General features: G+C 38.5%; 1 protein-coding gene across 14 annotated transcripts in view; it reads right to left on the bottom strand.

Moving 5' to 3' along the window:
- Nucleotides 1–26,460, bottom strand: part of Tprg1 (tumor protein p63 regulated 1) — a 597,429-nt gene that overhangs the window by 12,869 nt on the left and 558,100 nt on the right. For all 14 annotated transcript variants that reach the window (XM_071615191.1, XM_071615192.1, XM_071615179.1 and 11 more), the window contains one exon: nucleotides 842–995. In XM_071615191.1, coding sequence (XP_071471292.1) covers nucleotides 842–995 — 154 coding nt within the window. The remainder of the gene's footprint in view (nucleotides 1–841; nucleotides 996–26,460) is intronic.

Raw genomic sequence — 26,460 nt, 5'->3', positions numbered from 1 at the left:
TACATGCAGATTGCCAATTTTTAAATTTATATCAAATAAGCTTAATATTCTGAAGTGAATATAAAGGTAAATGTGAAAAGGACAGAAAAAATAAGAATTTCTAGGCCCACAAGCATAGGAATATATATGTTTGATTTATTGAAAATAAATCGTTTGGTCTTTTCACTGAATTTTCAGCTCCATCTGTTATTTCTGATTACTTAGTGTCCCAGCACTTAAAATACCTGAGGAAAATAAGAGAAGTATAAGGGACTGTTCCTGCTACTGATGAATTTTTTAAAAATCATAATTGCTTTATACTTTATGGAACATCGATAACACAAATTACCCCCAACTAAACTTACAATGGTCCAGTGATATTGAGTGATAGAGAAGCATTTATCATATCCATTTTGGAGAGGAGGCTACCAAACTCCTAAGAGATAAGTGATTTAGTTAAATATGACCAGAGAGCCAACTCTGACTAACCACACTTTACATTAGTCCAGACTTCTTCCCAGAATAAAATAATTAAGATTTGGTTATATAGAGAAAGCTGTATGGTTCCTGCTGACAATAAATGCAATCATTTTGCAATTTTTAAATGATGTTACACTAAACGAAATTAGCAAGGGGGAAGTACCAAGTATGTTAATATAATATGTTTACATAAGTAAAATAGCTGTGCTATAGATATACAGCTGTTCTATAAATCTATTAAAGGTTTTGTTTCTATAGTCCCAAGTTTGTATCCTATCTTTTTTCTTCTGGTGAAGAATAAAAAAATGGTACATATCATAGAAACACATTGCTTTGCCAACAACACAACTAATCTAAGAGTGATGGCCCAGCTGCTGCCTACCTTGCAAATTTCGAGGAACTTCTCACTGGTGTATTTCATAGGGTGTTCAGTGAAGGTAGCATAAGGAACTTCAGTGGACCATGGGTTCCAGCGGGACAATAGGGACTGCTCCTCTGGACTCCCCCAGTAGATCCTAAGACCCTCTCCTGGTCTCCTAAAAGAAAGAGTTTTCCATTAGGTTAGTCATTTCTATCAGATTAAAACAACCAAATACAAGTTTGGGAAGGCAAAGTAATATTTCACTTGGCTTTTCTACTGCTGCTGAGATTAGTGGCTTACCTCCCATCTAGTTCAATTATTCTAAGTAATTTAGAAGGTAAGAAGAAAAGAATAAAATTATTTTCAAACATGGTGAGTTTGTTGTTGAGAATTCAACATGAAAATGGAAGTCTGGTGCTCATGACAGTGACCAGAGCTGGAAGTATGGGTGTTAAACTCACACTAACATTCTGATAGCAAGAATTAAGAAGGAGAGAGAGAAAGGGTATCAAGTAAATGGGACAGGGACAAGAACAGTCAAGGTGATTTTACAACAATGGTGGTTTCCTTAAAGCAGTAAACATAATTAAAAAGTGGGAAAGACATGGGACTTCCCAGTTGGTAGGACATAAGGGATGAGCAGTTGAAAATGCCCAGTTTCTCAATTCAGTGGTTTCAGCTTCTGTTTCTCCTGGCCCTCCATTTTCTGCACACATTCCATCCAGTGAAACTGTGGCAAAGGACATGTTAATGTTTGTAGGGAGATCGTGCCTGCCCCTCTCAGTAAATTCACAGTCCTGGTCAATAGTATGTGGGAAGAAGCCACTGTCTGGCATAGACTAGTTCTGGTCATTGGATAAATCCAAGTGCAGACCAAGAGAAAGTCAGCTTTGGAACAGTAAAATCATGGCAGAAGAGTGTGCCCATGTTGGTTAACAAAATTGTCATTTCTATGGCCTGTTCTTTTGAATGTGCCCATAAGAATTTAATGGTTGTGGGTTTAAACATCTCTGAATGCAAAGAAATGCCTGCAGGTTAAGCCAAGCTCAGGTGCCTTGCATTCAACCAGCTTCAACTAAGTTGCCTATAACTCTAAGCAGCCCCATGAAACATTACAGAGGTCTGGTTTCTTCTAGAAATTAAAGCCTTTGGGATTTCTAGATGAAAACCTGGAGCTTAATTGTTATGCCTTCACAAAGCTGTCACTTCCTGTATTAAGGAAGGATTCCTTTGGGAATGCTTTTGTAGTTTCTGAATGTTTATCCCTGTAGAGGTGCGCACAAACACAACCTCACACAAATGCCTCTCACCTCAGCCTCCCCAGGTGGTGGATCCCTGAGCTGCTTCCTACAAAAGGAAAGAAAGAAAAGAGCCCAGCACAATCTATCACCCAGTTCTCACAGTTTTGGTAATTGAATTTGAAAACCAACATGTATCATTTTATGTAGTTAATGTTTTGCCAAAGAAGGAAAAAAAAATAAGAAAAAGGAAAAAAAGCAGAAAGTATTGTGCATGCCTCTAAAGTTCCCTTTCTAAGCCCTCACCTTCTCAGAGACTGTACTGGCATTTATCATTTCCCCCAGCCTGGCACTTTCCTTCACTCTTTTCTTTTCCTGGCTTGGCAATAAACACTGACCTCCATGAATATTCTTTTTTTCTTTTTTGGGTACCAGAGATTGAACTCAGGGGCACTCAACCACTGAGCCACATCCCCAGCCCTATTTTGTATTTTATTTAGAGACAGGGTCTCACTGAGTTGCTTTGTGCCTCACCGTTGCGGAGGGAGGCTGGCTTTGAACTCTTGATCCTCCTGTCTCAGCCCACCTCCACCCGCCTACCCCCCAACCTCCCACCCCTGGAGCTGCTGGGATTACAGGCAGGCACCAACCCCTCCTGGCCCTCCATGAATATTCTAATCATGCTGGTTAATGGAACTTTCTGGCTTGAGTCCATTAAAACAACTTGCACAATGGAATTATTTACTGCTTCATATGTCAATTTATGTATTGGGTGCAATTTTTCTTTTATCCAAAGGGGATGAAAACCTGCCAAGATAGCTTCTCTAATAAGTACCCATGATTTTCCTTTACCTTAGGGAAACACTAAATGAAGTTTGAGCTTTGGTTACTTCTGAATAACCAATCAATTTGACCATGGCAGTGATCTTTTTCAGAGATGTAGTGTACTCTTAAATGTAGAAGTTCAAGTAAACTTCTTTCCTAAGCGCCAGAGGAAAAAGTTGAAAAGATAAACCTAAAACTAAGTATTCTCTCCAAATGCAAAATGTATGGGGCATACCTAGCCTTATAGTATCAGAGGCATATTTAAAGCCTATTATCATCTTCTCTCCTGTCACATGACCTACGGGAATTATGGAGACTAGAGATGTTTTTTTATGACCAGAAATGCTTCATGAAATAGTAACTTTGTGTTTACATGATATGTCATGTGAGCTAGTAAAATGAAGTTAAAAAGTGCAATGAGCAGGATCTATAATAGTTCTGTGTTACAATCCTGGTTTTGAAATTCCATGTGATCATGGGTAAATCACATTTCCCTTTCTGACTTTGAATTTAAATCACTTCTTTTTCTGAAACTTTGGAACCTATTTTCTTATATGGAGAAGTAATATGGCTGCCAGTTCTCTTCTTTAGAGAGTCTTTAGAATGTCACTTTCCATGACCTCAGTAACTGTGTAAGTGATGTCAATAGCTATAGTTACGATGCTACCAGCATTCACCTAGCCAAGGACATATAGCATCCAGAAGGGGCCTCTGGGTCATGGTCTTTTTAGTTTAGAGAAATAAACCCTCCATAGCAGAATAGTCCTGTACTGCAGAAGTCACACTGAGTATTGTCATATCACTCCTAGAGAATTTTAAGACTTACCACAATATTTTATAAACATGTAAAGACATTAATCAACCATGAACAGCAGGGATGGGATAACAGTTTAAGGTTTGTAAACTAAAAGGTCACAGCTAGAAGGGCTCTTGGAATTCATAGCTCCATGTCTTCTCTCTGAAGATGGGAAAACTGAGACTCAGTTCCAGGACTTTCCCAAAGCATCATGACAGAAAAGGGATGAGCAGAAGAGAGCCCTGGTCTCCTGAGGCAAGGTTCAGTGCTCCTGACATCATTCTGGGACACACAAAGTACATTCAGAGTTAAGATCATGCTACTACACAAAACCACCTTCTTTCCAGTAGACAAAAGTTAAAATTAAAAAGGAGCCTGCCATTGTTTATGGGCAAAAACCTTGTCTAGGGATCCTAGCTAGATATCAGAAAGTCTTTGTCTCAAGCCATAGATTTCTATAGACACTCAATATTTAGCAATTATGAGATTATAGGAAAATAAGGTAGGACTGGCAGTGAAGGGGAGAATAACAAACAATTTCTGCCATGATTGTAAGAAGAGCGGGCCTTTCTCACTGACCTGCGACAAGGGGTTAATTGAAGTGGGGGTACAGTCCCAAGACAGGAATGCCAACACCCAATTATTAAGCAATGAAAGAAGGTGCACTCTTCCTAAAATCTTACTATGGGAGTCAGCTGGGTTTTCCACCAGCTCTATATCTTTGGGCATTTTTATACCACCTTTCTGATCTTTATGTAACAACAATTTTGGAACAAGAGGATGATAAATGATAAAAATGTCATATCTACAGGGCACTATCCAACTAACAAGTATTAAATGCTCACTGTGTACTTAAGTATCTACTATGAACTATTTAAAAATTTGCATTTTTAAATTTTATTTCACCCAGACCACAATTTTCTTGAGCAAAATTGGAAGACATAAAATAAGAAAGAAATAAGATAAAAAGGAAATAAGATAAAGAATATGACAAGACTTAATCAGATCATCAAATGAAGAACTGCTAGTGAAACAGAATAAAAAGGGGGAAAAGGAAACACCACAACCACCCAACACTGCTAAAGTCAGAAGAGTGCATCTAGTGTATAGCACAGAGGGAGTATTGAGGTGTTTTATGTTGAACAGAGCTATTGACCCTGCTGCTTCCATCTAACTCTGGGTCCCAGGATATTTCTTTTGTGTTCAACCTCTGTTTCCCAGTAACATTTTGATGTATATGATTTCCTAAACTTAAATCGTTCTGAATGACTCTCATTTGGATAAAAGCCAGACCTGCAGTTGCCTTCTTCAGAGCAGATGAATACGGTTTCTTAAATAGCTTTCTAATGGGCTAAAAATAATTTTCAAACTATCCCAGAAGAGGATCCCTAAAACATTCCCCAATTCTCTGTCTTCAGTCCACCCTTTACACAGAACATTCTGTGTTCATGGAATTATTGTGGGTAGAAAAATGAAGAGGCTCAGCATCTAAATCATAGAAGCCATAATCCTATGGCTATCATTTCCTTCCAAGACTCAAAACAGGTAGAGATAGGAACTTGCCAACCTCATTACAGAAGTAAAAGATCACCCCTTACAGTCTAGTTTTATTTCCACCACTTTGTATCCTCAAGGGAGCCAGCTGTATCTGGCCTGCATTCCCATACTGGTGGAAGTAAGGAGGGCAATGCAGTCTTCATTTCTGGTAAACTTCAATGCTGGAAAGAGACAGAGGTAGGAGGACCATCCATAAAGACTTGGTAGAAAAGGCTTGTAATAATCAGAGATTATTAGAATCCTAGACTGAGTTGGAAGTTCCCTCAGAGGCCAGTTTCCAATTCTTCTATGTTCATATATACACACTCCAAGGGCAGAGTTTTCAAAGATCACAGCTCTTCCTTAAATCATGCTAATTACATGTTCCTCTCAGTGACTCAGACTCAGAATTCTAAAGCACAACTGTTGGTGGGGTAGAAGGCCTAAGCCAAAAAAAAACTTCGTCCCAGCAAACCTGTAGTAGGTTTGTCTTCCACACCAAAAACACAAAGGCATACTGAGAACCTGAGGTTTACACCAAAGGGACGAGTCACCCAAGTGGCAAAGGACCCAAGCATGAAGAATAAATGTGGTTGAACACCACAAAAAGTAGCTCCAAGTTGAATGGAGGGAAAAGTTTGTTCAATCGCAAGCTTTGTTATACAAGAAATTATTTCTGTCAGGAAGGACTCCTCTCCTTGGAGTCATTTTTAGCTGACCTAGAAAATATGCCAGCCAGTTACCAGTCCGGGTTAATTTGCTCATTCCTTGCATTCTTCTTCCTTGAGAGAGAAGCCAGGAATCCATTTGAGTAGGATGACATAGCCAGCCAGCTTTTTCCTTTGACTCCCCACTCTTCTTCTATCCTGGCCTTCAAAGATTCTCTGCTAGGCCATTAAACTACCAGATAGCAGAACAGAATGAGGAGGCCTTGCTCCCCAGAATGAGAAATGGCAGTTTCCATTATTACCTCCGTCAGCGGCCTCTCCTTTCTACTCATCTCAAATCTCAAAGCTGCACCACAGAATTAAAAACATAGCTGGAGGCACCAAACTGAGATTTATGAGGAAGCACAGACATTAACTCTTACTCTAAACGCAGGGCGTGTGCTTGTAAGTCTGGGTGAGCAAACAGAGGGAGGCCTTCGGGTGGGGAGGAGGAGGGTGGGCCAGGAGGGGAGAGCAGTTTAGTGCAGCAGGAGGTATTTTCTTAAGGTCTCCTTTTTCCCTACCTCACAGCCTGTATTGTTGAAAGGTGAGTCTTCAGGGCCCCCTGAAATGTTAGTCCCTTGCTTGTTTAATCTGGACAAAAGCTGGGACAGAGTTGGCACCCTGGAGGGTATTCAGTGCTCCTTGGCTCATTGAATGACCTCAGAGGAAATATTTTCCATGACAAGAACCCAAAAGACGCTGGCACAGAGTCAGACAATAAGATTTGCAGAATGTGTTTACATTCTCTCAGTGTCCCCAGGCGGTTCCAAACCTATGGGCAGGTGCTGCCTTTATCTACTCTCTTTGCTCACCTGGCTCCCTCCCAGAAGTTTCCAGAGCCTTGAGCTCTTGAGATTAACCATTTACTGGCACAGGTAACCAAGAAATTCTGTGGGTTATATTACTTGAGGAGGAAGTAAGTGACAAAGCAAAATGGATCAGCAGTGTCCACAGGAGAGATTTCAGGGCACACTGGTGTTTTGCTAAAAACCATCAGTGGGAGTTCAAAGGCTGGGTCTGCACTAACTTGCTGTGTGATTTGAACCCTTTATTTCTCTCCAGGAGTCTGTGAAATTAGGTAGGTGAAACCAGAGCATCTCTAAGTTCCTTTTTCTGACCCCAGTAAATCTGTGCAGACAGATCAGAATAATTTCTAGGATAATCTGTGTTAGACCAGTTAAACAAAAACCCAAGTACAACTTAATGAATATGAGAAATCTTCAGAGGGCTATTGAGCAGAAGAAATAATCTTAAGCTACTGGGGGGAAAAGTCCTAAAGGGGTTAAATCAAAAGCAGATGTCAGAGAAAATGAGGGTGAATGCTTACAAAAAGGGCAGTGACTAAATAAGGGCTATCTACCAGGAACAAAGTCCTCAACAGAAATGTTTATCTGCTTGGGAAACTTGAGATGAGCTTGTCCTAGAGGTAGGTCATCTTCATAGCTGAGGGAAAGAAGGAGGCCCACACCAAAGTTTAAACCCAAGATTTCGGGGTTCACAGTAGTAGGATGCATATATGAATTTGACTTCCATATTCCACATTTTTTGAATGTTACATGTTATGATAGTAAGATCTTTAGTTTGGCAGTCAATATAAACTGGTCTAATCCTAGCACATATCCTAACTTAGAGTAAACTCTATAGTACTTGTATTTAACTATAATAACTTTATTTTGACTTAGACCTAGGTACATTTCTGGATCCCATTTGCCTTTTTATAAAATAGTGGAAGCAACGGATTAGATAGTCTCTACAGGACACTGTAACTCAACAAAAATCTAATATTTAATAATTCAAATCTGTCAGGTCACAAGATTGGTAATCTTTGGGTTTCACTTGAAAGAACACCCAGAAGTTTGTTTGTTCCCAGCCCAGAGCTGGAATGAATGGATTATTTGAAAGGACATCATTCTAAAATTTATATAATTATTTCCTTAAATAGATTATACAAAAAATAGCTAGTTTTTTATTGCATAATAAAAGCCATTACAAACCTCAGACATTCAGACCTAGAAAAAATTTATTATTCAGCATTTATGTTGTATGTTCTTGACCCCTTAATTTCATCAATACAGAGACTAAAACCTAGAGAGTTATCTTGGTCACTATTTAATACCTTTATAATATCTTCCTGTGCTCCAGTGGTTCTTTCTATAAAAGAAAGAACTGTTACATATGATGATTTGCTTGACACTCTAAAAGATCCTTGACTGCCAAGCTAATAACCTTATATGTCAGCTATCTCTTCGACATCAGGTTGCTATTTCTTGCTGCTATCAACATTCCTGACTCCAGGTGCTCTTCTTCTAATTTCTGTTTTCTACACTTCTGTTGACAGGGAACCTGGGAATGCATTATTATTAGGGTCATGGTAAGATAATTTAAAATATCCTCTTTTCAGCTCATCTTCTAGGGAAATGCATCCATTTTCTAGGAAAATATTGGATTTCTCTGATGTAATTTAAATGGAAAGCAAATTCAATGAAGTTTATGATAACTTTTGGACTAAGGGGAAAAAAAAAACAAAACAAAACTCCATACCCTTTTACTCAAGCACCTAAATGGCCCATCCAGTTAGCATCCATGCTTGTCAGAATGAAACAAAAATGATAACCTTCTTTCCACTTGACATGAAATTTTGTCATTATTAGAGCTATACTCCTCAGGCACTGGCATTGTTGGATTCCATACAAAGTGTGGGTGTAACTCCTACAATATTTCATAGTTACTCCAAATGGCAACATTTTAAGCAAGTCTCTGAGAACATTTCTCCATAAAACTCAGAGAAATTGCTTTGGAATATAATGTGATGAGAACTTGGAAACAGGAACAACCTCTGATCATTGACTCTGTGATACAGTCTTCATTCATTTAACGTGTTTTCTGGTCTTCTGCTTTGTGCCAACTATCCTGAAAGAATCTTGAAAGATAATAAGTCTTCAAGAAGTTCAGAACAGGCTCTATAAAATAGATGTTCTCTTCTGGGGGTTGATGGATAGGAAGAATTGGATAATTGAAAAAAAGGTGATTGAAAACATAGCAGGAAGTAAAATGAGGACACAGGAAGTAATGAGAACAAAGATCCATATAAGAAGAATTTTATACAATTATGTGCTATGATTTGTATTTGTATTTTTATGATGATCATATTGACTTCCAGCTGGACTGCTTTTGAACAAGCAGGGTAGAGGGAGACAGTTCAGAAAAAGGCTATACGGAATGGTGGAGGCTGGGGCAGAGGGTGATCGAACATGTCAGTGAGGGGTCTAGAGCAACTTGATCCTAACAGAGACACTGGTGAAGAGCCACTGGGGAATAAGTGTGGAGTGGTTTAATTAGAAATTTGTCTGACTACCAGACTCAAAACTACAGAATGGAGAGGCACTTGGCACAGAGGTGAGTGGCACACAAGGCTACGCCATGTGCCTTACCTGGATGCAAAGTCAAGAGTGGAGTGAATCTTGCTAGCTGTTATCTTCCTGATGCATACCATTGTGGAAGTGAAAATGTAAATCAGAACAATTTTTAAAAGGAGAGAGAGAAAAAAATCAGAGCTTGAGTGGTAGTTGTGGTCATGGGAGGAACAGAAAACATTAAGTATAAACTTCGTCTTTAACAGATTTGGTGTGGTGGCTCAGTGAAGTAAATTAGTGGGTTTCCAAATCTGACCTTTCTCAAAAATATACTATGAGGGCTTAATATAATTAAAAATGTAAAGTTTTCTAACAGCACCTTGTAAATGGTAGATATTCAATATTTGCGAGTTAGACTATGACTTACAGCACACAAAATATTTCATCACCCATTATTGTATTATACTTTATAAAATTATTACCTGAAAAATCAGAAAAGATGTGTAAAATGTGTAAAGACACAGAGCTAGTGAAGGTTGAGATGTACACCTAGATATATCTGATTTGAAGGTAAAACTCCTACCTAGCCTCCTACTCCTGAGTCCTGAGGTTGATTTGCAAGGTGTGACTAAGTGCTCGGGAGAACTGAGGGTTGGTTAACAAAAGGGATATTTAGTGGCTTTGCTGGCAGAGGTTGCCTCCTCTCAACAATGCTCAGAGTACAGGTCTGGATTAGGACTGTTTTTGCAGTGATGGAAGAGAAAGGTCAGATGCAAAGACACAGAACTTATCTCATCCAGCTCCAGTTCTTCTTCTTAAAAACAGCAGAGCAAATCTGGCAACATCAAAAGTAAAATCTGAAGAAGCTCAGCATTAAAGCTGCCTCCCTTATGGTTCATTACCTTGGCACTGAACCTTAGGAGGAAGCATATAAAAAGATTGAAATAAACATACTAGAAAATTAGCACTATTGAGACGACAATGGGATTTTTTTCTTTTTTCTTTTTCTTTTTTTATTTATTTTTGTTTCTCACATATATGACAATAGTGGGACTTTTTTTCTTTTAAAAATCTTTTGTAAGGGGCAGGTATTGTTTTCACATGGAAATAAGTGTCTGCATACTTAAGATACAAGAGATGAACATAAGAGCAAAGGCCAATAAGGGCCAATCAATATAATAAGAGCTCTACATTCATCTCTAGTTTTTACCATAAACTTATAAGGTAGATTTAGAATCTTTATTTTACAGATGAGGAAACTGAGGTCCAAAGCCATCAAGCAGAAACTGGCAGACGTGGCACTAGAATTTTGGCTTCTCTGATTCCGCATCTCCTCATAATGTATCCTATGGCTGTACAAGACAATGAAGAAAAGAAGAATCTGTACTATACAGTCATTCATTCCCTCATGAAAAGTTGGTGGGTGGGGAGCTCCCATTTTCATTTGCCATCTCTCTCCACCTGAACCAATCTACCCTCTGCCTTTTTCCACAGAACCAATTCAACCAACTCAGAGGCTTCCAGTTGCATATAAGATTTAGGAACATTTGGTCAGCCTAATTTTTAAGACCTTTTCAGTACAGTTCTACCACATATTCCCAATATCCAACAACACCTCAGAAATCTAACCAAACAATCCAACTTGCTGTCTTACAACCTGTATTACAACTCATGTGAAAATTTCATTCAATTATGCTGTCTACCTGTTCTATCACCAAATAAACTATGAACTATTTAGGAATAGAGTCTGTGTCAGAATCATGCCCATTGTCCCCACAACCATCCATCTTGTAACATGTGCTCAAAATAGCTTTGAAATGAGTAGAACCATGCTTTTCACTCTTAAAACAAAAACCAAAAACAGTGCTCCTTCCTCAGACCAGAGTAATCTGGTTGATGCTGCTTTTGTCTTTCATTAGTTTATATTTGTGAATTTCATGTTTTAAAAGGGGCTTGTAAGATGTTTTCTGTTTGTTTAAGGAGGATGGGAGAAAGCCATCATCAAGGGTGCTGTGTACATAAAGTGAGTTTGTAGAGATACACCCAGGACAGAAGAGGCTGTACCTTTACAGAATAAGCAGTCTATGTCCCTGCTTTGAGTGCATTTTGCCACCATTTCTATCACGCCATGTCTGTACTGAATTCTGTGCCAAGAATTTTCCAGGTGGAGAGGGGAGAGGACAACTCTTGCAAGGTTTACAGAAAAATGCCACATAATAAAGGAAATATTTTGAGGCAACTCCCTCTATTATAAATTGGGACATTTGGTGAATCACATGGGTTTGTGTAAGTCTTCAGCTCCCCTCTTAAAAGGAAGTTACTTTTAAGCACCCCAAATATCCAAGTTTCAACATGTACAGAGTATCTAGGTGTTTTTGGTTGTTGCTATTTGTCTGTTCTGAGAGAAACATTTTTTCTGAATTTCATCTTTTCCATTTCCTCTCAAGGGATATTGAGAGTAGATGGTCTAGAATACATAAAGGGGTAACTGGAGAGACAGGGTGCTGCAGGCTTCTGGTCCAACTCTGCATAACCCTGGAGAAAGGGCTGGGGCTTCTTAGGACTGGATAAGGTGCAGAGGGCTCTCTGGCTGACCAATCAGGAACCCATGTCTCTCCTCACAGGTCCCTGTGGGTCATGCTCCTGAGACTGAGAACATTTTTGCTTTTTCTACTTTGGAGGAATTTGAAATGGAACAAGTTTCAAGAAATTACATGTAACATGCCTATTTATTTTTCCTTTTCAGTTTGTTCATGGTATTTCACACAATGAGCTATGTGGACAAAGCAAAAATGCCCATCTCTAACTTTCACACACAGATGTAGTCTACAATTAACATTTTCCCACTTGGTCATGGTCAAGAAAAGCCACATGCTCAGCTATTCTAATTGTTTAGCATAAATTGATGTCCAATGGCCTCCTCTATCCCTGACCAGAATGGTTACGTCCACCTACGCCAGGTGAAACTCCGGTGACAAAGAAATCTGTTAATTAGGATGTACTTCGGTGTAATCAAAGAAGTCATAGAGTTTAGAAGATGCAGATTTGAATTAAGTGCCAGTACTTACATTAATACATGACCTAGGAGATCCCACCCTAGTCCTGTTTTCTCATCTGCCTGTTTATAGTCCCATGTAGGACCATGTAAAATGTCTGGTACCTCTCTTCATGAGGTTAAAGTACTCCCTTAGCAAAACTTGGAAAGGTAAATGAGAAAAAAAAAAAGGAATTTCATAATTTTTTTCTTGTTCTCCTGCTAGCTTTGTTCTAAAACCCATCAATTCAGAAACCTATGGGGTGAAGAGGAAGAAAAATGGCAAGAAATACTAAGCTCTGTACAAAATCAATGAATTCGAGACATATCTTGAAGTAGAAATAATTCACCTACATTTTACTGTGTATATTTGCTTTGAGTAAATGAGCAAAGTTTTACTCAAGGCTTTCCACTTATCTTCACATTGCTGTGGCATTGCTTTGCATACATACAGGCTTGTATGAATGATTTTGTTATTATTTAACCATTGACCACAGACTTTGCATTTCCGCCCAGGTTCAGTACAACAGTACAGATGGAGAGCTGGGATTCTCCCTTTGTTCCCCCAGCTCTAGCATCTGTCCCTCCTTGTGTCAGGTTTTACATGCATGGGTAAAAAACAATCAGTCCATGTTTCCACATTCCATCTACACGTTCATTACCCAAATGATCAACTCTTGGTCATACCTCAGGCCCAAGTATTTGTCCTTTGGCAGCAAGATATTTTCTTGGAAGGACAGAACCATTGAAGAGCCCACACAAGCCTTAAAAGCAGATGTACAGCCATTTGGACAGGGAATTTTAGGTATCAGGCAAATAGAACATGGTCTAAAAAAATACATGGTAAATTTCAGGGTGAATTTGAATTATTGGAGACCTTATTGAAACACAGATTCTGATTCAGTTGTTTGAGAGTGGGGCCTGATGTTCTGGACTCTATCCTTCTGAATTCCTGGGTAATGCTGATGCCACTGGATCTAGGAACAAGTTTCTGAGAGACAGAGCACGGACACAAGGTCATCCAATCCCTTTGGACCTGAGAGCTCCTCATGTTATGGGCATGCACACAGCTAGACAAGAATCAAAAGGCTGCATAAGGTATGGGCCCACAGTAGGGTTTGGATTAAACAGTGGATTACACCATGGTTTTTACCTGATGGTGAGTCAGGAGTCTAAGCAGAAGAGGATACTAACAGTCAACTGTTTTTCAAGGCAAAATGCAAAAGCTACAATTCACATTTTCTTACCATAACAGAATTATCACACATAAAAGTTCTGAAACAAATTAGTTTGCATTAAGAAAACAGACATTACAAAATTACATGTGAAGATTATTCAAAGGTTTATAGTGATAAAACTTTTTGGAGGAATTTCTCTCTGCCTTTCTCTCTATATATATGTGTATGTATATGTATGCATGTATGTGTACATATATAAACACATGCATATATATATATATATATATATATATATATATATACACACATACATATATATAATTTATTTATTTATATAATTTTAAAAGCAACAACTGCAATGAACACCTAGTTTCTTCAACCATTCCTCAATTGACAAGGTCAAAATTCCTTTGCCAGCCATGTTCCCTCTTCTGAGCATCTTCTAGTTTTCCAGCTGTATGGCTAAGCAAGGAAAACTACTCCAACAGTTATCCCCATACTGTGTGATAGGCCATAACAACTCCTTCTTCCTCCTGGAGGGGCACACCTGCTAACTTAGCCAACAAGCTGCCAACAACATAATCTGTGCTGGTGACATACCATGCTGCCCTCTTGCCTAGAGTTCACCATCAAATACAGCTTCTATTTCTGGTTATTTTTATAATTATCAGTAGGATTTATTACAGCAAAGGATTAAGTATACAAACGGAAAGAAACTTTTCTAAGTCTTTGTCACACCTGCCACTGCTAAACTCCATCGTGAAGGGTTGAGTTGTCAAAGTGACTTTGGGAGAAATTAGGCATGGAAAATATAGCTCACAGTTAAATTCCACCTTTGGCATCTGATCTTTCATAAAGAAGCTTTTGATCAGAAACTATAAGGCAGAACAAACAAACCCTCTTGATGACTTATTTAGGCTAAATGCTTAAGGCAAAAGCAAAAGAACTGAATGTGGGATGTCTTGGTAAGACAGGCATTGAGTTACCTGCTCATCATAAAATGTACTACCATCATAGAAATTGTCCCTAAGTTAAAGCAGGTAGAGTCTCAAAAAATGTTAAAAAAAAAAATCTATCCTGGTCAAAGCTTAAAAACATCTTACGTGTTCAAAAAAAAAAAAAAAAAAAAAAAAAAAGCAAAATATATCATTTAAACATGAAACCAAAGAAATTATCTTTCTAAAACATAATTAGGGGATGGCAGAACAATTCTGTGTCTGGCAAATTAATTCTATTTGCATTGTAAGCATTATCCAAGACTGTAAGAGACAAGAAGGCAAATTTTGAACAAAGTCTTTAATTAATCCTGCATCATGCCTAATGCATCAGTGTGTGCCCTTGGGAACTTTTGATCATTTAAATTAAAATTTGCACATGCACACAATCCCCTCAATGTACAAATATGGGTACCAAAAAAAAGACTTCTTCTGCCATATCCCCACATGCTTCTAGAGAGAGAAGAGAAGAAATGAATCTCAGAATATCAAAGCAGCATTTTTATAATAATTTAAAGGTCAAAGAGACCAAGACCTTTTTTATAATCTGAGTTGCACCCAAAAGACTTTATGCAAGTAATTATCGAAAACTAAACAAAGTGAATTCTTATTTAAAGTCACAGGACATAGTTTAAAAGGTTAAGATTTAAAACTTTCTTATCAACAATATTATTCATTCAACAATTGCAGGCTAAATGAAGCTATGTGAGAAACACTGCCCTGGGCAGCATTCATCAAGATGCACAAGGAAATTTCTTTGCCTTTGGTTTGTTCACAGCCTATTAGGAATGATATGAGTTCTAAGAAAAACAGGAGGAGGAAAAACCATGAGAAGAGAAACTGGCATCATATCACAGATGGGGACACTCCACATCTGACTTCACATCAGTCAGTCCTTAAGGACTTAAGTTGCAATTTACTTAGAATGTGATAAAATGCAAAGTAGTCACTCAAAGATTAGGAGAAGGGTCTATTGCAAATAGAAGGACATAATAAAAGTCATGGATACAAGATAGTGTTGAGATTTTTCTATCTAGGTGGAATGAATAATATGCATTATTCTTAAGCTCAAAGTCTTTAATAACCCATTTTTTCCACAGTTCTCTCTGTCTCTCATTCTTGTGTGTGTGTGTGTGTGTGTGTGTGTGTTTCGCGCTACTGAGGGTGGTTAGAAATGCGGACATTCATGTTCTGCATAGAAAGACATTTTTTACACACAGAAAACTCTCTGTGCTTATCTCTGGCCTGGATTATGGCCACACTGGATGGCCACACAGCTTCTATTTATGAATTAGGGGCTTTACCTTCATCAGACACTTATTTTATAGCAATTTATGAATCAGATTTTATTTTCTATGTTTATGAGGAAAGTGAAATTCAAATAGCCTACTAAAATTGCTGAAGGCCAATTGTTTAATTAACCTCAAGGCTTAGGTTTCCTTCCTTGAAACCCAGCCCACTTACTCTCTCTCTGAAGGGGACAGTGTGTATGTTATTGTAATAGAACTCATACACACTGTCCTATTACAAAAATCTTGTAGGATGCCAAATGTTTCAATAGTGTTAATTTATAATTCCAGTTCAAACTTTGCTAATTCTTTTCCATACAAGAACCAAAGTAAGACCCAAGCACTACTTTTACTATTTTATATATTTTCTATGGTGATATTATACCCTGCACCTGGTGGTTGTATAATTCAGAATTGGTTTCAAGAAAGAACTTGAGTTTTCTCTCTTCTTTCATACAATCTTATATATCACTGCAGAGTAATATAGTGTCTGATGACTTGATTCCATATCTTATTCACAGTTTTCATTCTCTAGAAACTTCAGCTTCAATCCTGAATATCACCAGTCAGTCCCCGGCCATCTGGTGATAAACTGATGAGGAGACATTCACATGTTTCACATATCCAACTGCCCCCTTTTTCTTAGCACTTAACAGAGTGTAACTGAAAGAAACTATAAAGTATTATACAGAAATTTGAACATTCCAGTGTGATTTCAATTTTGTATATATCAGGGAAGTAGTCAACCAAAAGTTTGGACTTAAAGACTGGAGTCAGGAAATAGAAGGCATTATATTCAATCTAAGGAGTTTGTCCTTGTACTCTAATGTACTGTCCTATAAACAACTAGAGACTAAAGGAGGCTTTTAACAAGGGAAGAGTTATGGACCTGACCCTGGTTTTGACTTACAAAGAATAAATGCCCAAAACTTAACAGGAAGGATGGATTTTGCAGAGCATAAAGTAAGACAGAAACGTAAGAGCCTGCGTGTAAAGGGATTGTAGGACCTGGACTGCCACAGTGAAAATTTAAATAAATAAATAAAAGGAGAAAGACTTCAAAGATCAAAGGATCATATGATTGGTTAGAAACAGCCTTAAAAATTCAAATCATGTACCCATCTATTCTATGACTCTAAGTTTTAACCTTCTGAGTGAGAAGACAGTGATGACCTTAACCAGAGCATCAGGACAAGTTTGGGAGAGGAGAAGGTTTATTCCCAGACTGGCTGAGTTTGACATTCTGTATGGTAGCTAACCCATCCTTGACACTTGTACTTTCTTTCCTGATGCTTCTTTCCCCGTGTTCTCTCAGCCCAACCCTCTCCATGAGTGAAAGAGCTGTTCAGTTCTCTAAGATTCAGATTAGGAACTCCTCAATTTTAACTTCAGCAGAAAAGAAGAAAGTGGTTAGTCCCTCCAGGCAAGTCACCACCAGTCGGTGCCATTTGTGAAGGTGGAGGTGGGAGGTGAGGGCCACCCATCCCATCAGACCAGGCCTCCAACTCCGCTGAACTGGAAGCCAAGCTAAGGCCACTGCCAGGGGAGCCTACCCACCAGCTCATTTATAACCTGGGGAACAACAAAGCAGATATGGGTGGCAGGGAATCACTTCCCACAATCTGGCATCAAGTTGCCAACTTTAAAAAAAAAAAAAAATGAAATTCCTAATGAATGACATAAACCAATTAGAGAGCTGCCTAAACTAAGCCCGAGTTCTGAAACACAGGCTGCAAGTTTTTTTTTTAAGGGGAGTGATCTGAACAAGTTCCAAAGCAAGCAGACATGGGACCCTGAGATGCCTGAATCCTGTTCTGCCTTGGAAGGCAGCCAGGCAAAGACCCCTCTCAGCTGTCTCCTCCCCTCCAAGGACGTTTTTAAAGCAAGGCTCCCCAACCTTCCATCCAAGTTAACCTGCCCAGGCTTTTCTGCTTGTTGTCATGTAGCCTTTAATTGCAAAAGCTGGTGAGAGCCATTCATTAAATGATACGTGGAAAAGAACTGAGATTTGGGATGACTTGTCACCTTTGATATATTTGCAAATCTATTTATTCGATACAGAATTTAGATCCACTACTGAAATTTTTTGTGGTTCTGCCATTTTATGGGTAGTGTTAGAAATCTATTAATTGAATATCATAGGCCAAGATTTCTACCATTATTTCTTTTAATTTCCCCCATAACCCTATGAGCTATGCATTATTATTACTGTTGTTGTTATTATTTACACTTCATAGATAAAAGAAATTCAGAATCAAAGAAGCAAAAGAAAATTTTCAAGATACCAAAGTAGTAACTGAAAAACATACTAGTTTTAAAGTGTGGTACTAGCTAACCTAATATAATTGCTATTTTTGCATAAAATTTAATGAGAGGGAAAAACAAGCAGAGAGCACAGATAAGCAAAAAGAAAAAGCAAAAAAATAAGGAAAATTACATCTAATCCCACCACCCAGGGATAATCACTGTTACTATTCTGTATAAATCCTGCAATTGTAAAAGTTTTAACTGACTGCTTTTTTCGAGTTCCTACACTGATGCTGCAAAAGTTTTTAAGCAGATTATATCTTCTTTTTGTATTTGGAATCATCAAGGAAGAACGTGGAAGATGTTCCCATGTTTCTCAAAAGTGACTCAAGAAGCAGTCACAAGTCCCACCAAATGCTTGAATGTAGCTTGGCATCTGAAGAATCAGAAGGCATTTGTGTACCTTCAATACCTGTCTTCCCAGAGCTCACCTGAAACGGCAGCTTCAGAGGCTTCTCTAGAGCTCTGGAAAGTCTGCACTAGGGCCAAAGGGGCCCTCTGTAGCCTTCATAAACTTTCTGTACAGTCATAGTTAAAAACACAGTGCCCCTAGCTTCAGTCTGTCCCTATCCCAACTAGTGACTATCAATCTTATCTGCTTAGTTGTCAGGGTTGCTTTCAGGAGCTAATGAGACAAACAAAACAGTATGCAAATGAGAAAGAGGATGGTTGAAATCTCTAATAATTCAGGACTCAGCTTCTTTTGAGAATTTCCTAAAGAGTTACAGGAGTTGGGATACTATTCCTTTATAGCTCCAAATCATAAATTAGTGATAAGACAAAAATCAAACTGCTAGCATAATAATACTACAAACTTTCATTGGTGTAGAGCATGAAGAGTAGTAATGATAATAATGATGTGACTGATACTTATCCTCTTGAGCATCGTATTGCTAAACACCATGTAAATGCTTTGCCAGGATTTCTCATTTAGTCCTCAGCATGACACTGTGAAGACATATGCTCTTATCACCATCTCACACATAAGGAAACTCCTTACAATTTATAAGACACATTTGTAAATAACTAGATCACCTTGTTTGATCCTCTCGTCCCCATTACTATTTATGTTATGTTGGATAATGGAACTATGACCCAGAAAGACAATTTCCTTCAGTTCACACAATTTACAGAAGTCTGATCTGGGTTCATCATTTGGTCTACCTAGAATTTTTTTTCAACTAAACTACAACTTTCATATAATATTAGGAATCTTCCCATCCAGTTAATCTTAAATACCCCAATGTCAGCTTCTTACTATTTTGATAGGGATCTTTCTGACTTAGTCTCAGCCAGCTTATATAATTTGAAGGACACTTGCAAACTGTTCTCTAAAATGGCCTCATCCCAAGCCTCCTCTACAGAGATAATAATCCACAGTTAAATATGGCCATGCTTCTTTGCCTTAGAACATTTCAGAAGCCATTATTCCTCCAGAAGAAAACCAACAGCCTTTTAATAAAAGTTCCCATGTAATTGCTGGTTTGGTTAATAGCAAGGATATTTATTTGTTTTATTTATCCCTAACAGGGCTTCAGTAAAAGTTCTGCTAAGTTAAGGTGCTCAATAAAGCAGCCTTCAAGTGACCATCCACATGCCTCTTCACTTTATCACACACTTTATTGATTCATCACCAAGAATTAGGGTTTACGACTTGGATGAATGTAGACATCAAGTATGTATGAGTGTTGGGCAGAGGTGGACAAGTGGTTTAGGATAGGGAAAAGGAAGGCCACATGAGTCTGTTCAGCGGAAGACGAAGGATGAGACATATACGGGAAGCATCGACAACTGATTTGATGTGGCTATGAGGACATAAATGGAATCCAAGAATGAATGGACAGATTAGAAGAGTAGGTTGCAACCATGTTGCCAAGACTTGTGCATTGCTCTAAAGCCATCCCTGCTGCTCATTCTTGATCAGTAGATACTTCCACTGCCACTGTATCAAGACCACTTGCCATAAACACAAAACTTACTTACCATCTCTAGTTTTATCATTAAAATAATGTGTTCCCTATTGCATTCCCTTTATTCTGGATGATTTAACATAAAAGTAATATTCTAAAATAATAAACCACTTAACTGATCAAAATTTAGGCTTCAAGTAGATATGGCATATTTACCCTATGACTTCTCACAGCCATTACCACAACTCTGTTACTTGAGATTTTCTATAATCCAGTTTGTGAAGCCTAAGTAGATAATGGGGCCTCACTGGAAAGTTTTGAGCAGAGATGAGTTGATCAGAGTGGTATGTTAAGAAGATAATTTGATCATGTTAAATTGAATGGATTTGAGGACTTGTGGAAACTGGAGTCAGGAGGATCTAAAAAATTCATAGTACTTACTATTTATTTAGTGCTATATTAGACATCTTCAATCAATATATAGCCTCAATCCTCTGAATGCTATGAAGTAAAAGCTATCATCACTTCCATTTTGTAGAAGCAACAGCGAAAAGAGAGAGAATTTAAGCAACATTCCAAAGTCTATGTCATTGATAAGGAACTGACCCTCAACTTTTACTAACGCTGCAGAACTTCAAAGTTCAAAACTCTTCTCAACTGTGTAGAATCACCACCAGGAAGCCATGATAGCCACTGAAGTGTGAAGTAACAAAACTCAAATTAAGAGCAGGACAGTAGGAATGGAAAGGGTTAGGTTTGAGAAATGTTATAAAGACAGACTTGACAGAATTTGACAGTCTGATGAGATTGAGGGGAAAGAAGAGGAAGAAGTTAAAGATGACTGATTTTTTTTCCAGCCTGGATAATTGGGACGATAACAAGGCCATTCTCATAAATAAAGACCTACAGAAAAGAAGCAGATATTTTGGGAAAGAAGAGATAGGAAAAGATGATGTGTTGAGTTTGAGATGCCTGTGGGGCATACAGGTGGAGATGGCCTTTGGGAAAAAATGCAGCTGCAATGTGTTTCCAATCACTGGGCCCCCAAACTCCCTAAAGGTCCAATCAGCATTCGTCAACCTGGGTTTTCAGTCTTTAACACTTACCCGATACAGGTACAGCATATTTGTGAGTGACATAGGATAAATGTTCCATAAAAATTTCCATGAAATTTTTTGGGAAAAAAAAAGGCTCACACTTGGATACAAACATCCACAAACTCAGCCACCTGGTAACAAGCTGAAATTTTTCTGCAAAACCATCTTAAGCTGCTTATTTTCAAAACTCATAGTATTAGGTACAAATCAGTGGCTTGAGGATAGATTCAATAATAGCTGAGTAATTCCTTTTTTTCCCTGCAGCAAGCTGCCCTTGTGAAGGTTAATTTGCTCCTTCATGATAATGAAGTCTATTAGGGTTTTTGAAACTGCAAGTTGGCTCAAAATAATATCATTTGTTCAGGGCGAGGCCTAAGAAGACCCTTGGTTCAGCTGAGGTGGGAACAGAAAAGAAAGGGACAAAGGAGCAGAGAGTAGAGAGGAAATGCAAACCCCCCAGGTCCTCCACAAAGCTGAATCTGTTTCAGTTACTAGGAATTTTTAATCATAAAATAGATTGGGTTTGTCCCTTCTAAAAACATAGTAAATCGCCCCCAAATTATATGACAAATAGTATATGATTTCCTTAGTCACGCTGTATACTGTACTACACAGTCCTTACCTCCTTGAATGTATGTTGACCTTTGGAGTTATGCCTGTACTTCCTACTACAGGCTTACTACAGATTCCAGAAATAGCTAAACAGAATATATAGACTTTGCTATCTTAGTTTATCTTAAATAGCATCTGCTTCTTACATGCAATATGTTACTCATTAAAAAAGAAATGAAGCAACTATGTTATTGATCCAAATCTAAACATTGTGAAAACCAGTTTTATTATTTAGCTGAAATCATAATGCGCGCGCGCACACACACACACGCATGAGAATATTCTCTCTCTTCTCTATGTCTCTATTTATAATCAAAATGCTGATTTTTATGATTCTAGTGTTGGGTGATAAAGTCATATTTTATCATTATGGACTCAGTTTTCAGTCTTTTCCCCATATCTTAAATTGGGGAACAGTCGGAAAAAAAGATACATTTGAGTTCTGCTTCCAGAGTTGATATTTTGGGGATAGAGATATAGAGCACTTGCCCAGCAAGTGTGAGGCTCCAAACCCTTTTGAAAAACTGATATTTAAAGCAGTCATATGATTCTTCTGGGCAATATTAGCCTCAACTGAAATAACAGATAACCATGTTCATAGCTTCTGTCTCCTTTGCCATCCTCATATAGAAACTCTCAAAAACCATCTTGATTGTTCTACCTAAGGCCAGCCATGTGACACTGTCTGTATGACAGTACAGGTATAACTCCCTGAGGAAGACTTCCTCTCCAAAATGACAAAGGCAAAGCCGCAGGGAAGGAAAGCGCTTTGCTTCTTCCTCTTTCCCCTTTTCTGTAGTACAGAAGTGAGGCTAGAAAAAGCAGCAGTACCATCTTGCAACATGAGGCAGGATGCAGGAATATTGTGGTCTTTAGGTGAAATGAGAGCAGAATGAAAAGTTGAAGAAAGATTGAGTCCCTGAAGTTCCCAGTGTGCCAACATTGGACATTAGACCTGAACTTTATAAATAGGTGTTAGAGTTACTATTCATTTTAATTATGTATAATTCGTGCAACTAAACCATTGAAACTGACCTAAGAAAACAACTTCATTATAAAGAGAGGTCTTTCCCAATACTTGATAGGGAAACATAGCCCATAATTAGGACAACCAGCTGGGCTGACCAGGGTACCCACCAAACATATGGCAGCAAAGGTCCATAGATCCACTGAGCAGGGTCATGTCCCCTCAAAGACCAGGCCTCATAACAGAGACAGAAGAGAAAGTAGAAAACTGCCTAGGAGCCAGACAGCCAGCCATTCCATGTCTTTCTATCTGGGCCACACAGTTTCTTATGACTAATCCATTCTCTGTGTGGCAGAAAGATATTTTTTGATGGGCAATTAGAGACATTCCTCTGTTCCACATTCACTTGACTGGCCTACAAACCTGAGGTTATGTCTTTTCCTAACATACTAATATAAGTTCCCAGTTTTCCCTAGTGTCTCTAAGTCCCAATTCCAAATATTGAGACAGGAGCACTTGGTTGGGAGTGGGGAATAGAAAAGAGTAAACATGTATTCATTCAGCTTCATTCAAAAACTAATTTGTTCAGCTCCTTCTCTGGACTGGCACTGTTCTTGACACTTGGGATGCAGCAGTGAACCAAACCCAGTTTCAGCTCTCATCTTCTGGTTCATGGAAACAGGAAAGAAACAAACAAATAAACAAAATGTGGTGGGAATATGTGATAGAAAAAATAAAAATAAAGCAGAGTAAAGCAAAAAGGTCGATGTGGCTATTTTCTTAATAGGATGGCCAGGGTTCTGATACGGTGACACTTAAACTGAAGTCTAAAGAAAATGAGGGTGACATCCTTGTGGAATCCGGAGACAACATTCAAAGTACAAACAACAAATGCAAAGGCCTAAAACCAGAGCTTTTGCTTGGTAGGTTTTAAGAAAGCCAAAGAAGCCAGCACATCTGAAGCAGAGTGTTCAAGGAGGCAAACTAACAGGTAAGCCAAGAGAAGCCTGTGACTAATGGGCTCCATCTTTGTGAACAGTGACCCTACTCAGGCAAGATTCACATGGACTGGGAAACACCCTTCACAATGCCTAGTACAAATGAATACAAGAGGACTGACTATAGGACTCTGAAAGGAGAAATGATCCCATGTGAAAAAATAAGAAAAGTCTTTATAGAAAAAAAAAATTAAGGCAACATTGCATAAGGAGCTTCACAGCCAGAAAGACCTGAGTTCAATTCCACATGGATCAAACATAGGATCTTAAACAAATGAATTAGCCTCTTTGATTATCATAAAACAGAGTTAGTACCTACCTTAAAGAATTGTTGTGAAAAGGAGATAAATTAAGTTATGTAGTTATTTATGCAAAAAGAAGCCCTATGAGGAAAGAACTCTGTGATCAGGAAACATTTTTCTCTTTTAGACACTCATATTAGTATAATATATGGAAGTGCATCAGTAAGAAACATTCTTAGCATTATGCAATCTGATATTTCTTCATTTACTTAAAGTACCTTTTTTATGTGTACATGGAACAGTCAGGACAGATATCCTCAAAGGGCCCTTCTGTTTCTGGCACCCAGCTATTAAAATATATTCATTAAAAATACTCTAATTTGGGGCTGAGGATGTGGCTCAAGCAGTAGTGCGCCCACCTGGCATGCGTGCGGCTCGGGTTCGATCCTCAGCACCACATACCAACAAAGATGTTGTGTCCGCCAATAACTAAAAAATAAATATTAAAATTCTCTCTCTCTCTCTCTCTCTCAAAAAAAAAAAAATACTCTTATTTGGGAGCTGGGGATATGGCTCAGTTGGTAGAGTGCTTGCCTTGCATGTACAAGGCCCTGGGTTCAATCCCCAGCACCAGAAAAAAAAAAAAAGTCTAATTTCACAGCATCAAAAATTTCCAACCAATAATATTGCAGATATATCTTTTGCTTATTTGTATTTATTATTGATACAAGAGAATGGTTCATTGGCTTTTATGAAAGAAAAAAAGTGAATAAATTCTGAGAGTCACAAAAGAGGCATTTCCATTTATGAATACTGGCAAAGCTGAAAATGGTGAATCAAAAAATTATTACCAATCAGTTCTGAGAGGTCATACTTCTTTAAAAATCTGGCACAAATATGAGGCATTAGTAACAGAGCTTTTATATAAAGATGAAAGTGAGTGGTCAAGGAACTCGAAAGCCTTGAACAATTAATACATAAACTTTCTGGTAATTGAAATTATGGGCTAGGTAACTCAGATCCAATACATTAATTCACCTTGTGAGTAGGTTGATTTAAAGTTTCCTTTTTAGATATGCATGGTTTACTCAGTAATAATAACAAAAGAGAACCACAAAATTCCACCTACACAGCATCACTCCCTCTGAACCAGCCCCTGCATGTCAGGTTCCACCGCATTTAAACCCACACACCAAGAGTTTAACTTGAGTTTGGCTGGGGGACTTGGACGAGACTTTCACTATTCAGAAACAGAAAATATTAATTATCATCAAATCTGTCATTATTCCCCCATCCCCCACTCCCCATCCTCACTTCGCCCATCTGATCCTTTCTCCCTCCAGCCAACACAATAAAAAGCAGTGATTTGCTGAGTAGATTGTGGTTTTACTCAAAAAAAGAACAGGGGGCCAGCTGTGTGTACCTCTGCAAAGTAATCAAAACAGGGCGATGGGAAAGGTATTCCTTGAGGGGCCTCAAGGCAAATTTGTAGAAAATCCCCAAAATATCATTGCACTGAAGTAGATACAAAAGAAAGATGGTGAAGGAGGAGGAAAGAAAGGAGAGGCAGAGAGAGACAGGAAGGAAGAGGGGAAAGGGAGTAGCAAGAAGGGAGGAAATAATGAAAGAAGACTAGAGGGAAGAGAGGAGAGAGATGGAGAAGGAAGGAGCCAAAACAAAAATGAAGCACACAAACATGTGTTGAACGCCCTCTCCCCCACTCTCTGTCTTTTGAACTGCGTGTCCAGGCAGATACAGGTGTTTGAAGAGTGTGCAGAAGCAGCAACCAGTGTTGGCCAGGCTTGCTGAAAGAACAAACGCCTACCACATATGACTTCAGGAGCACCCGGATGACCCTCTGCCCAGAATAACACCACTTCATCTACTGGCCGGTACCTAACATTCCACCGCTCGTGCTTCACAGTTTTTGGAAAGGGCTTTGATGCTTATTGGTATGGCCCTGGGTTACAAAACTCTTTCAGCCTGTTTGCAACTATTTAAAAATCTTGTGGGTGCTTTTCAAGGTCTTTCTTGGGTGATGGATTAGACCCTGAGATAGAATAAGTAAATATGAATCAAAATAGGTATCTGAGCTGGAAGAAGTGTCAAACCAGAAAGGTAAATTCATTGAGGACAAAACTTCCCTGTTCAACGTGAACTCAATCCTTGTAAAACCAGGCTTACAATGCATTTAGTATTTAGTCTGTATTTAGAAACTCAGAAAGATCAAAAACAGCTGTTTTGTTTTGATTTTATATTTATAAAATTATATGTCATATAATTAGGATAAAAATGTCCCAACCTATTATGCTTTCTTCCCTCTTCCCTCCCTCCCTCCTCCCCCAACCCTGTCTCTCTCTCTTTCTCTCTCCTTCCCCTATACACATTCATATGCATGTACATAGGTACACACTGAAACACAGGCACACAAGATCTCACAACAGTATAGTTCCAGGGTTGATTGGCTCCACAACTAAATATAATTTTATGCTTCTTTCTTTTTTTTTTTTCCCTTTTTGTGATGCTGGGGATTGAACTTAGGGCTTCATGCAT

This window comes from Marmota flaviventris, chromosome 8, assembly GCF_047511675.1.
Source record: "Marmota flaviventris isolate mMarFla1 chromosome 8, mMarFla1.hap1, whole genome shotgun sequence".
NCBI classification, from domain to species: domain Eukaryota; kingdom Metazoa; phylum Chordata; class Mammalia; order Rodentia; family Sciuridae; genus Marmota; species Marmota flaviventris.
The sequence above is the reverse complement of the archived record's forward strand: the minus strand, read 5'-3'. Positions and strand labels throughout refer to the sequence as shown.